The sequence below is a fragment of the Coenobita brevimanus genome, chromosome 71, assembly GCF_032717465.1.
Source record: "Coenobita brevimanus isolate Jiangsu-jjx chromosome 71, ASM3271746v2, whole genome shotgun sequence".
Taxonomy (NCBI): Eukaryota; Metazoa; Arthropoda; class Malacostraca; order Decapoda; family Coenobitidae; genus Coenobita; species Coenobita brevimanus.
In genome coordinates this window covers 44160147-44174151 of record NC_137024.1, presented here as the reverse complement: position 1 = coordinate 44174151, position 14005 = coordinate 44160147, and the positions used below count along the sequence as shown (strand labels likewise).

The window sequence follows — 14005 nt, the reverse complement described above, 5'->3', positions numbered from 1 at the left end:
TCCCTCCCCCTTTCCGTTTCCCTTCGTCACTCGTCTTCCGTTTCATCTCTAAAATTACTGTTCTACGCTTTCTTTGTTTATTTTCATTTACTTACAGCGCTTTCATTATCATTCATCGCTCCTTTGGTTTTAGTTCACCATCTTTTTTTTCTTTTCAACCATCTTTCCTCACCATTTTCATTCCCCTTAACACTCCAGTTCTTCTTCCCCATTCACTTAGTCTCATCTTTCCAGTATTAACCTACACTTTCCTTTCCCATCGTTTTTATTTTCAACATTCTCCTTTATATATCCATTCCTTACTGCCACAGTTTCACCTATCATTTATACTTCTTATTGTCTCTCACGATTTTCACACTCATTTTCAGTGTTTCGCATCCTCATCTTCCTACCTCACTCCATTATTTGTCTTCTGTATGCTTCATTTCCATTAATTTGTTTTCTCTTGCACTTATTTTCTTTTTCATTTGGTGCTGTTAAACCTACGGGTACTTTTATTTCTCTTCCCTGCTCTTAACTGTCTGCTCCTACCATCGATTTCCCCTCCTATCATGCTTTATCTCCTTATCCTTTCCCCATCAGTTTAACATACATTCCAAGTAAACCCCACCTATTCCCACTAACCACTACACATTCATGCATTCACTGAAGTAATTCATTATGGTAAATGCCATATGATTCTGTCTAGCGTAGGGATATCTCTCATACTCACGCATTCACTTTAGTAATTTTTTTAGCAAATGGCAAATGACTCCATGTTAAAGACATCTCAGCTCTCAAAACTGTAAAACATACCGTAGTTCAATAAGAAACTGCATGGTCAAGCAAGCAGTTTAGTAGCTGCTGTAACGCAAGACGATTATTAGTTTAAAGAATCCTCTGACCACCAAAGGGCTAACCTCAGCGTGAAGATTCTCCTCTATTTGAACAAAATCCTATGGCATTGCCGAAACAGAAAAATACAAAGTACGCCCTGGTGGTGCACGAGTTAATCCGGTACTGTTCCCACAGCGGCGCCCCCCGAGCTGCTGTACCGGTTCATCGAGCAGACCCTCCAGCCCGGCCCAGCTGTGTCCCTCAAGTGTATCGCCGCCGGCACACCCACGCCACACATCACCTGGCTTCTGGACGGATTTGCCCTCCCACATTCACACAGGTATCCCTTACACTCTTCCACAGGTATTTCCAGCACTCCTGTACTCCTAAAGAGATCTCACACACCCTACAGGTATCTCACCCAATCCCACACTTTCATAGAGGTCTCTCACTCCCACAGGTATCTCACCAACTCCCATACTCCTACAGTTATCTCAACCACTCCATACTCCCACAATTATCTCACCCACTTTCATACTCTCAGAGGGATATCACCCACTCCCATTCTCCCACAGTCATCCCATCCACTCAAATGCTCCCACAGTTATCTAACTCTCTCCTACACTTCCAAAGGGATCTCCCACATTCCCACAAGAGTCTATTCCACTCCCACAGGTTAGATTCTCCCACATACAATGCCACAGGTCTCCTTCATTTCCACAAGTCCCTTCCACGTATCTATAGATCCCCCTCTCACTCCCACAGGGTCCTCATATATCCATACACTGTACACATCAGCTGGCTTAACACTCCCACATTCCCCACAACATTTTCACACGTGTCTGTAGATCCCTCCCACACTGCTACACTAGGTCCGTCATTCCCACACTATGATTTGTACCTCCCAACCCACATTCCCGTAATTCTCACAAAATCCTTCCCACACTCCACAACCCCCAACCAAATGATCATTCCCACACTCCTACAGGTCATTTCTTCCCTTACTTGTTGAGGTCTCCCAGCTCGAAGTCCTTCCCCACATTCCCACATCAGTCTCTCTCAAACTCCCACAAGCCCCTTCCACGTGTCAACAGATCCCTCCCACACTCCCACAGCCCAAGTCTCTCCCATACCTTCGTTCTTACCTTCCCACTCCCCAGACCACTTGGATCCCTATCTACTCCCCCCTTCCCTCCCACACACTCCCAGGCTCAGCCAGTGCAGCACAAGAGCCAAATGCATTTCACTTCATTCACTCTCTACTGCATCACAACACAGTCCCACAGATCCTGCCCAAACTCACGCAGTCCTACAGATCGCTTTCTCCAACAACTACAAAACTCATTCTCTCCTGTAGCAGTACTTCCGCAATTTCATCCCGTACTCCCTCAAGTTCTTTACACACTCTCACAAGGCTCCACCATGTATTTTGATCATTCTCGCACCTCCCACAAATCAGTCCCATCTACATTCCCACACACTTTTTCCCCAACTCCATAAGACCCTCCCACATTTCTACAGATCCCTCCCACATCTCAGGTTTCTCCTATACCAGTCATTATTACTTTTCCACTTCCAACGTTATATGGATCCTCATCTGACCCCCTCTCCCACACAAGCTCTGGTAAATCCAGTGTAGTACAGATCCAAAGGCATATCATTTCACTCATCGTCTACTGCACCGCAACACATTCCAAAAAGTAGTTCCCAGACTCCCACAATCTTCCTCCAAATGACTACTGATTTCCTCACACATCACACAGCTCAGTGGTTCTCGCAGTTCCACAAATCCTTCCCTATCAACCACTATCATGTTCCAGGTGCTGACTGATCTCTTCAAACGCCTTCACGTGCTGGCACCGATAAACAGTAACTGGTTGGCTCTGCTGCCTGGTCGTACAAACGTTCCTTATCTTCCTCCCTGTCCCTCTAAAGAAGGATGGGTGATTGCCGGAAAAGGGCAGCTTTAAAATACAATGCAGATGAGCCTGAAGTAACAACAACAACAATGATCCCTTCCACAGGTTCCTCCCACTCCCACACCACAATCCCTACTACTTCCTCACTCCCAGTGTCACCTGGATCCTCACCTGCTCTCATCTACCCCATCCCACACACACGCACACAAACCCCCATGTGTAGTCTAGCGTAGTAAGGAGCCAAAAGCACCGCATTCCACTCACCGGCTAGCACACCGCAACACACTCCCACATCCCCCTTCCACATTGCTACAGGTTTCCTCAACATTCCCACAGCTCAGTTCTTCTTACTCTTCCACATGCCAGCCTCTTCCACGGGTCCCTCCCACATATCCACAAATCCCTTCCACGAGTCTACTAATCGCCTCCATACTCCCACGTCACAAATCCCTACCTCTTCCCCACTCCCAACATCACCTGCATCCTCACTCTCTCTCCGAGCTCCCCTCCCCCCACCCCCGCACACACAAACAAACTCACATGTGTAGTCCAGTGCGGCACACAGCCAAAAGCATTTCACTCTAGCACTCACCGGCTACTACACCACAACAACACCGGATTTTAGATCGAGTCGCTTCCATGCTATCCCAAGTGTGTTGTGTTGTTTTGCGTTGTGTATAGACGACCACATCTAACAGTAGGAGTAGTGTGATATTAGTTTTGGGAGGCAAAAGCACGACTGCCTTTAGCTCATTATTTTTTTATATTCTGGTTCAATTTTATCACATCCGACAGTAGCGAAAAAGAATTATAATGAGCTTAGGAGGGTGTCTAGTACCTATTCTTCTAGAGGTATATTCATTTAATCTCTTCTCTCCAGTGACGCATATCTTACTTTATTTTTGCTACTTAGAGGCTTTTGGTCAGCTTAGCATAGATTTTTCGAACTAGAGGAGTTATAATATACCCTTAATGAACCCTTTTCACCTGCAAGAGATAAACTTTAAACAGAATAAATTTTTCTGGACATGAATGATTAAAATGAAAAAGATGTCACTGGACCGAGGCAATCCACCATACATACCAGCAACAGTGTGGAAAGTGAATTACCCGGGCTGTATTCTGAAGGCCTTAGGAAACTTTCTTGTAGCAACATCATCCTTCAGCTATTTCCTCAGCCTATTCCACTGTAATAGTAGTTTCTTCACTCTAATCCCTATAGTTTGTATGGCCGAAACACTTCAATGTTCCCACTCAAACAATTACACAGTATTGTTTGATAAGAGTACCTTCCCAAAACTTATTCATCTATGGCGATTTTTTTTTTTTTTAACGCAAACTTTAACGGGGCCAAATTATTTCGAACTTATGAAAAGATCCTGCAAAACTAATAACATTTCTGCCAAGCAACTTACACAGTACTGCAAACCTGTAATATTGCCTTCTTAAACTTGACTCTGTCTGACAGACATCTGCTGCATTATTCACAATATCACCGTTTGAACCCAATCAGTACGATGACCTCTTACCTCAGCCAACGAAGTTGGAGGAGGTTGTGTATTCACTTGTGTGTGTCTGTTTGTTTGTTTGCCCACACGATATCTCCAAAAGTTCTCAATGAATTTCAAAGAAATTTTGTGGAAGGGTGGGCCATGGGCCAAGAAAGAAATGATTAAATTTTGGAGCGGATCCGGATCCTATGTATCCCACTCAATATCTCCAAAAGTTCTCAATGTCAATAAAATTTTATGGAAGAGTGGGCCACGAGTCATGGAACAATTGATTAGATTTGCGAGCGGATCCGGATCCAATGTATTACACATATTATCTCCGCGGATCCGAATCCGGATCCTTTTTAATGGCAGTGGCCGAGGGATGCGCTGTCTGAGTGCTTTCTAGTTTAGTCTAATTTTGGTAACTTACAAAACACCTCGCGTATCGACGGGGTTAACGACAGCTATACAATTCTTTTCCAGTTCGTACGAGCAGAAAAAAAAAAAAAAAGTCGTCGTAATGAAGCGGCCATTTGTTACAATTATTTTCTTAAACCCTTTCAACCCTATAACATTATTTTTTATCTTATTCTTTGTCTCCAGACGCTTTGATTCAGCTTAGGAAGTGACGCTTAATGGGGTTAATGGGGACCCACCGCAACGAAAAGTCTCTTCAGAGCTAAAAATCGTCAGGAGGATGCAAGAATGAAATAAAAAAAATAAGCCATCGTTGAGGGGAAGTAAAACAGGTCATATTATTTACGAAAAACCGTCAGCATTTACTCTCGAAATATTAATGTCTGATGAGCGTGCTGTCTGATAATTTGTCTCTGTTTATTAAATGTCATATTCCTGTCCTTCTCTCTCTCTCTCTCTCTCTCTCTCTCTCTCTCTCTCTCTCTCTCTCTCTCTCTCTCTCTCTCTCTCTCTCTCTCTCTCTCTCATTACAGCAACAACACTACCATGGTCTTTATTACCCTATTCCCCGGTGGCTTCAGCTTACCTTGTACTCCAACGTTGACCCAAATGCTCCTCCCACCTCTTCCTTTTCTCTTCCACGATGTGTTCTGTTTTTAAGTCAGTCAAACGCAGCTCTGATGCCGCCGATGAGTGTGATGTTGAGCACCTGAAAAAGAAAGGGTCATTATCATCGTCGTTATCATCGTTATCAATAATCAGACTCCTAAAACCACACCTTAGTAGTTCGAATAAGTGTAGTGTCAAAACTTCTCTTTGAGGGGAAAGCACCGATAACAACCAGAATTCGTCTTTCGTCACGCTGGTCAAGTACGAAGAAGGAAGCTGGATCTGTAGTAGGAGCAGTACAGTTGAAAGTCAATGCTCCAAGTGACTTATCATCATCATCAATCATCACTCTGAACATGTGAAAGTCCAAGTGTTTTACCCTCATCCGAACACCTTCTATAATCTATTTGATTGACCTGTGCAGCTGAGATGCATGGGCCGAGTAGGGTGTGTTTGAATCGAGGCCGCTGATTGGCCGCCGATGATTTAAATCTACACCTCTTCTTATTTTGACACATATATTTATATTTTTAAACTACCTTCAATAAAAGCTGCCAGATTAAATATGGAATAATTTACGAAGCTGAAGAGGTCAAAATTAGCTTTAAAAGTTTACTGTTATCAGAAAAAATTAAAGTTGATTATAAAGTTTCATAAAACGATGAGTGACGTTTGAAATAAATTATCCACCCACAGCGTACATCCACGTCCGCATGTTGCACTACATCCACCCACGGTGTTCACCCAAGTCCGCATATTGCATAACAATACATGCCTGCATTTACTTCAGTGACATCATCGGTAGCCAACCAGGGGCCGCGTATCAAACACACCCTTCTTGCCGCTGCTCAAACAGACTATAGTGCTGTACTATGCAACACCTTAACAGGAAGTCACCATCATCATCTTCACCATCACCTCCAATTTTCTGTCTCGTCAGGGAGGATAAAAAGCTACCGTGCTAAAAGTTAAAAAGGTTTGTGTGTGTGTGTGTGTGTGTGTGTGTGTGTGTGTGTGTGTGTGTGTGTGTGTGTGTGTGTGTGTGTGTGTGTGTGTGTGTGTGTGTGTGTGTGTACAGTAGCCTAACCGAGGTTCTGATCATAACATAGTACTGTAAATATCTGGGCGTGTTTGTATCTATCTCAAATTCACATGATTAGCTAGGTACACTGCGTATCTCTCTGTCTATCTATCGTTTTATCTACCTCAAGCTTCACATATAATATACCCCTTCCATCAGTCGTATATATCAGTAAACTTCATTGCTATACATAGTTACCAGTATGGTAGCATACCAGCGTTACATATAGCCTACAGAACTATATTTACATTACCTAAATACTGTAGCCTATATACAGTATATTTACAGTATTTCCGTTGGGGAACTATAAGCTCGTTTTCCGCCGTAATAATAAAAGCGTCAGTTCAGTCTTAACACATTAAGCCCATCGCTTCATGCTCTATTGCGGGACTCTCACCCCTCTCGCCTCTTAAGTGGATCCCGGGGGAGAAGGAGAGAGAGGATCCAGCCCCGAGTTCCCGAGCCGGATTGGAGCATATTTAATCCGTTCTGATCTCATATAAGTCCATTTTCTGTTTCACTATCGAAGGTATTCAATATATTGCCTCAGGATTTGACGCCGCTGAAGCAAGAGCCGCATAAATTTAATCCTTCCCCTACCTCGCTCGCGTTGAGTTGAGGGTGAGAGACAGCAAGTGCATGTTCTACATGCTTTTCATCTTAACTTGGCCCAGATTTTCGTCCTTTTGCAGCCTATTTCTGTAGTCTTTCCACCTTAACTTGGCCCAGATTTGGTCCTGCAGCTTATGTCACATACTTGAATCGCAGAGAAAGACAATGCTACAGTTCTATAAACATACATTCCATAGCATTTCTTCTTGGCTATCATCATATTTGACACCTGTAATGCAAATGTCACATAAACTTAATCCCCTTCCATTCCCTCGCCCGCGTCCAGGGTGAGAGAGCATGTCCTATAGTCTGTTCACCTTAAAGCTGTCCCAAATGTTTCGTCTTGTTGCTGTTTTCTTCACACAGATGAATGACAGACTCCTATGGCTCTATACACATCATTTCCATTCACCTCTTTGTGACTGGCATAATATTCTAGTGTTATCTTCTGTTACAACTCAACACTGAAGATGTAGACTGCAATTTTAGGCAACGTTAATTTAATCATGTAGAGGTGTATGGTATGTAGGAGGACTGCTGGGCCTTGATAGCAGGCTGTGAAGCCTATGCCCAGAGTCGGACACATAAAAAAAAAAAAAAAAAAAAAAAAAATCAGACTTTGAACAAAAGTACCATAAAGTTCCTGAGCTGAACCCTTTTATCTCAAATTACCAACTTTGCATTGTATTTTAGTTAACGGCAGGCCATTTTACTTTACTCAAAGATACTGGTGAGTGACACCTTCACGTGGTGGCGCCGATATAACAAGGCAAGGCAGTGGAGCTTCCCGGCTATACAAATGTCCTTCAGTCCCCTCCCTGTTCCTCAAGAATGGTGAACTACAAGAGGAGGAAAACTTCAGACTGAGCCTGAGCCTGGGATTGCTACTACTACTACTACTGCTACTACTACTACTACTACTACTACTACTACAACTACCCCCATTACTACTACCACTCCCACTACTACTCCCACTACTACTCCCACTACTACTACTACTCCCACTACTACTACTACTCCCACTACTACTACTACTGTTACCACTACTACTATTACCACTACTGCTATTACTACTACTACTACTATTATGCCGAAGAGAAAACTGCAGCACCAAAAATTTTAAAACCCATCACGATTAACGACTTGACTGAGGAAAATGACCTTCGTATCCTATTTCAACTAACGACGGGCGATTTCATTCAGCTCACAGAAACTCCCCGCAGTCAAAAGGTTAAAATGTGCATAACACTGGTTGTTACCTCTCCCGGACGGAGTCCGGCGAGGTATTGTTTTTGGTCGAGTTTCTTCTTTGTTTCCTTGTTAGAAACATTATGGAAAAACGGCTGAATGAAATTACCTGAAACTTTCAGGATATGTGGGCACTGGTCCCAAAAGAAAGTGATTAAATTTTGGAGGCAATCGAGTGACCCTGAAAGGTCAAAATCAAGGTCACGAATTTTCAGAGGGCTATAACTTCAAACCGGTTGAAGATAAAGGTATTTACCATTATCAGCATAAATGAACTTCCATATGGGCTTTCATTTGGCACCAAGACCTTTGACCTTGAGTGAACTTGAAAGGCCAAACTCAAGGTCACGGATGTTCAGGGGGCTATAACTCGCAACTGGTTGCTGATAGCTATTTCCTATTATTAACATGTAGGAAGTCCCTGATGGGCTTTTAGTTGGTACCATGACCTTTGACCTTAAATGACCTTGAAAGGTCAAACTCAAGGTCATGGTTATTCAGTGGGTTACATCTCGAAACTGGGTGAAGACTGAGATATTTACAATTATTGACATACAGGAAGTACCATACGGGTTTTTAATTGGTACCATGACCCTCGACCTTAAGTTACCTTTAAAGGTCAAACTCAGGGTCACGGATATTCAGGGGGCTGTAACTTGAAACTGGTTACTATTACCAAGATAAAGATACAGGAAGTCTCATATGGGCTTTCATTTGGCACCTTTGACCTTGAGTGACCTTGAAAGGTCAAATGCAAGAGCAAAGATTTTCACATGACTTTAATTTGAAAATGGCTGAAAATAAAATAACGCTTTCGGGAGAGATTTGTTGTGCCTGGCACCACCTGTTTACTGTATATTTGGGTCTCCACTCATTCGGCTACCAAAACTCTTTACAACAAAGCTAGAGTGAAGAAAAGTATGACCAAACAATGTGACTTCTGATAAAACAGTGTTATGGTGGTTTAATCATCGTATAAATGAAAAAAGAACGTTTGTGAATGAGGTTCCTAGATAAACAGCTCCGTACCAGTTTAAATGCACAGATAGTGTTGTTTTCTTAATTTTTTTAAACCTCGATAATCACTCTAATCTGATAAATGAAGTGTTTGGCACCTGCACAAGTGACGACAAAGACACAAGCAATCAATCTTAACACACGACTTAAACGCAGGAAAGTTTATAAATACAACCCGTTGAGTCTCCGGTGGTGTGAATTATGGGGTGGCGCGGGAGTCAACCTTATTATTGGTCGTAACCGTAAAAGAAAACAGACAGTAAAGATAGCGGTGACGTGCGGCCTCCCATTACCCTAGTGACAGATGTTACTACCTCTACCATTTTCCTGTCCAGTATTACCCCCTTGTACGAGTATCCTTATAATAAAGACTACTTATTTTTAAGTGGAGTAAGATAAAGGGAATTACGTAACTGCTGCGAGGTTCCTTGTGGAAGTGATGACTGTGGGGCAGGAGTAGCTTAAGCTAGTAGCAACCACCCCTGGTCACTGGCTGGAGGCTAAGCTTTGGAGGCTTTAGATCACCTCTTCCTGATCGATTTGGTGCTGAAGAGGGACGCCTTCAAGTGGTGGCACCGATATGACCGGGTGGTGGAGTACCAGGTTATAGACGTGTCCCTCCTATTCCTCGACAGGAAGATGATGGACTGCAAAGGAAGGGCAGATGTGGCCTGCAGTGCACCGGATTCACGATCAGATTAGCCTGGGGTTGCAACTACTAATACTAATACTAATATCAATAAAGACACCAATACTAACACTACTAAGCGATGCGTTTAGCGCCCAAGAGAATATCAACATGCCAGATACAGAATCTCACAGACGTATGCAACATTCATTTCACCAACTAAACGACCCTCAGATACAATAGGGACCAAATAACTGCACGATTGAGCTTAGAACTCCCTGGTAATGACGTGAATCATCAGCCATAGCAGACACAGGGGGAACGTTCAATGAACACCTAAACTGATGGAAATAGGGTAAACTGACGGAAACAGAATCCCAAAAGTACTTCTCTTCAACCTGTTGACCTCTCTCCCTCAGGCTGGTGAAGGGTCAGTACGTGTCAGCCCAGGGTGACGTCATCAGCCACGTCAACATCAGCGCCGTGCATGTGTCAGATGGCGGCACGTACAGCTGCACAGCGGAGAACAGCGCTGGGAAGGTGGTGCATTCTGCCCGACTCAACGTGTACGGTCCGCCCCAAGTTCGACCCATGGGCCAGGTGGCGGCCGTGGCGGGACAGACCTTCACAGTCACCTGTCCCGCCGCAGGGCACCCAATCCACACCATCACGTGGAGCAAAGGTATGTTCACCCACCACAAACTATTAGGGTACGCCACAGCAAGTCCTCGCATTCAGTCGCATTTCTTTCCTTCCCCCCCCCCTTTTTTTCTATTAAATCCAAAGTAACTTCTTGAAATATTGCCCATTTAAATTGCATAGTTACCTATAAAGTTAATTTGCCACTGTCACAATAAGTGTTTACACAAGAAGTGTATGTAAATATAAAATGTTCTCCAAGGATGTAGTCACACGAATTTTACAGGGACAACTGTGTGATTAAGAGCGCATCATTCTGTGGCGAACTTTATGTGTTTTCTTACAGATGGGTCACAACTTCCGAGGAGCCACCGTCAGCGAGTACTATCAAACGGTACGCTGGTGGTGGAGCAAGTGACTCGGGGTGTGGACGATGGCACGTACTCCTGCACCGCCGCAGCCAGGGGTGGACGCTCAGACTCACAAACACTGCAGCTACGCGTCCTGGGTAAGCAATAACACAATTGGTTGTAACTTTAAGATCCCTAGTGTAATGTCTTTAATGGGTATTTGCGAGTGAATGTTGACGCTTTAATGGGTAATTGCTAAGTTACAACTATTGTTCTGCATGAATGACTTCCTTGAACTATTTTGTTCCCACGTTCCCTGTCAGCACAAAAATTGTGCTTTCCAATTCCACACCAGCTGCCTCACGTTCCCTGTCAGCACAAAAATAATGCTTTCCAATTCCACACCAGCTGCCTCTTTCGGGCTTATGAAGGCCCGATGATACACAAACGTAGTCCTGATCACATGAGCTGTAGGAAATTACCCTACATTTACATGAAAGAAAAATCTCAGGCCACCTCTTATGACTCAACCCAAGGCGCTTTAACTAACGGCCTTCTCCGACCAGAGACTTTTATCATCATGTCACAAATAACCTCATACAGTATTTGTATGAGTACTGGTGAATCTCGGCTACAGTTAGCAGCATGTTCAGTATGCTGTGCTACAGGTCCTGCAAAATGTTGTTCCAACTATTTTATCACGTGTCAAATGCGGTCTTACTAACCAAATGCCCTTAAAAGCAGAAATAGCGAACTGTTGGTGCAAACGATATTAACGGTCGAAAGTCTGAGTGTACGTAAATGATGAGGTGGGTAATATCGTAATATCAATTCTTTCAGTACGACGACGTCAGTCAGCTTCCTTGCTTTCTTATCACCAGATGATTGCATTCGCTTAACCGTATTTAACGATCAGACGACTCCGTTCAGCTTAACTCTTGCAATCAGAAGACATAACTTATTTTATTCCTACTATTTTTAGACGAGTTTCTTCAGCTTTAGGGGAGACTTCGAATCGGACCGATTACATACGCGGTACTCGGTAACCTTCTATTACCCCTTCATTTACGAGGGGTCTTCCTATAGTTTAATATAAGTGTCTCGAGGTCGTGATATTAGAGGAAGAACTTACGTCCTCGGACTGAAGTGTTTACGAATGCTATAGTGAAGAGATTATAAAAAGAGCTTTTATTAACCCTTCAGTACGATTATTTCTGCTTTAATCTTATTTCCAACAGTCAGCGAGAAGGCCTCTCGTAGGACAGAGATCAAAACGATATTACAACACTGTACTGTCGGCAAGAAAGATATTAACCTCTACACTACAGTGACGTGTTTTGTTACATTCTAGCTACAGCCTATACCCGTACGATTTTATTCACCTTAAGGGAAGACCTCTTAGTGATGTAGTTAATGAAGCCTTTATAATACCTAATCTCTCCACATCGAAAATTCCTTTGCTGACTCAAATGGTTTGATCGCAACGAGTATAAGACAGAATGTGTCAACGCAGTGAAGCGGTCTGCGGTGTAGTCAAAGTGTGTCAGCATTTGTCACAATCGATATCGTAAACACAGTTCTTTCTACGATCACATCTTTTTTTACAGTATATTCTTTATACCATCGGACGATTTTATCCAGCTCTGCAAAGGCCTAGTACTGATGGGCTTCAAAATAATTTCCATTTACAATTTCAGAACATTTTTTTTTTTTAACTGGCTAAAACCGAACGATTTTGTTCAGCTTCAGATCTGACTGAAGAGGTGAAAGAAATAATATCCAATGCACGATGAAGTTTATTTTCCTACCACCAAATACTTCACTCAGTAACTGCGGTGACGACCTCCCGTCGTTTTTTTTTTTTTTTTGTTTTTTTTTGTTTTTTTTGTGGGGGACTACTATCAGGTGACGTTATGCATCTTACTCTACTCACGTATTAAAGAAGTATTTGTTCGTCCCTTTAAGCAACGAGTTGTTTCTTAAGTAACAACAAATAATGAAGTCAATCACATTACTGTACCATTCGTTTGTAGAGTTCTCTCTCTCTCTCTCTCTCTCTCTCTCTCTCTCTCTCTCTCTCTCTCTCTCTCTCTCTCTCTCTGTACACACACACACACACACACACACACACACACACGCTTCCTACGTCTCCCCAGACCCAAAGATTTATGTGAAAATAAGTTCTGTTCAATAAGGCTGTTCAATAAAGCTGGATACTTTATAATATATATATACATATTATCACACAACTATCGACATCAGCGTTTTGTCGAGTTGATGATAAAAGTAACAACTTCATACCTAAACTTCAGCATAATGGTCTGAGGTGACGCTTGTGTTAGTTGACCTTAGAAGGCTCCCAAGTACCACTTCCTCAGTGATGCACTTCACATATTACACCCTCATGTTAGTTGGTACTACAGACTACATGGTAAGTGGCACTGTAGGCGTCTTGGCACTTTCTACCCGGCAATTTGTTCTGCACCATACACTTCAGTAACGTCTTGTACGTCACTGATGCAACATAAGTCGATACAGAAACAACGTAAACAGCTAAGAGAAGATTGTTAAAGTGTTATACGTAAAATAAATAGGTTAGGAAGAGGTGCTATGAAGCCTCCTGTGAGACTAACAATACTACACTATATCTTTGATACTGCTGCAGCTGCATTACAAAAGACAAGTGAACAGTAACGCATTATTTGCACACACCGAGTTGCAGCCGGTCTGCTTTCACCTTACGAAATTGGGCCACTCTCACAAACTTGGATACTATATCGTGGTGCAGTCAAAATCAATAAGCCTTGGTTATGAGACAGAAATGAGGCTCATGGATTTCTAGTTAAACCGACCGCCTAAATGCACGTGCACATCAACCGAGCTTAAAGTAATATTATTAGGGATCCTTGTCACGTCTGAGTAAACGCTGTAAGGAAAAATATTAGGGAGCATACTGTTATTTTACCCATGAGAAAAAAGGCCAGTGCTCATAACTGATACAGTTTCACTCCTAGTTTTACTGTCCTCCCCAGGGACGGGCTAACCTAATCAGCAGTAATCAAAGGTGTTGGACTCTCCTGTGTGTTCGAAACCCCTGAAATATGAAACAGTGATCGTAACTTTACATTTTATATCTAAACACTGTGTTGGAATCTCTCTTCATCAATATTCTCAAT

General features: G+C 42.9%; 1 protein-coding gene across 1 annotated transcript in view; it reads left to right on the top strand.

Moving 5' to 3' along the window:
• Positions 1–14005, top strand: part of LOC145406769 (cell adhesion molecule Dscam1-like) — a 235237-nt gene that overhangs the window by 111473 nt on the left and 109759 nt on the right. Inside the window, exons 8-10 of the mRNA XM_080277865.1 lie at positions 1012–1156; positions 10260–10522; positions 10826–10987. Coding sequence (XP_080133991.1) covers positions 1012–1156; positions 10260–10522; positions 10826–10987 — 570 coding nt within the window. The remainder of the gene's footprint in view (positions 1–1011; positions 1157–10259; positions 10523–10825; positions 10988–14005) is intronic.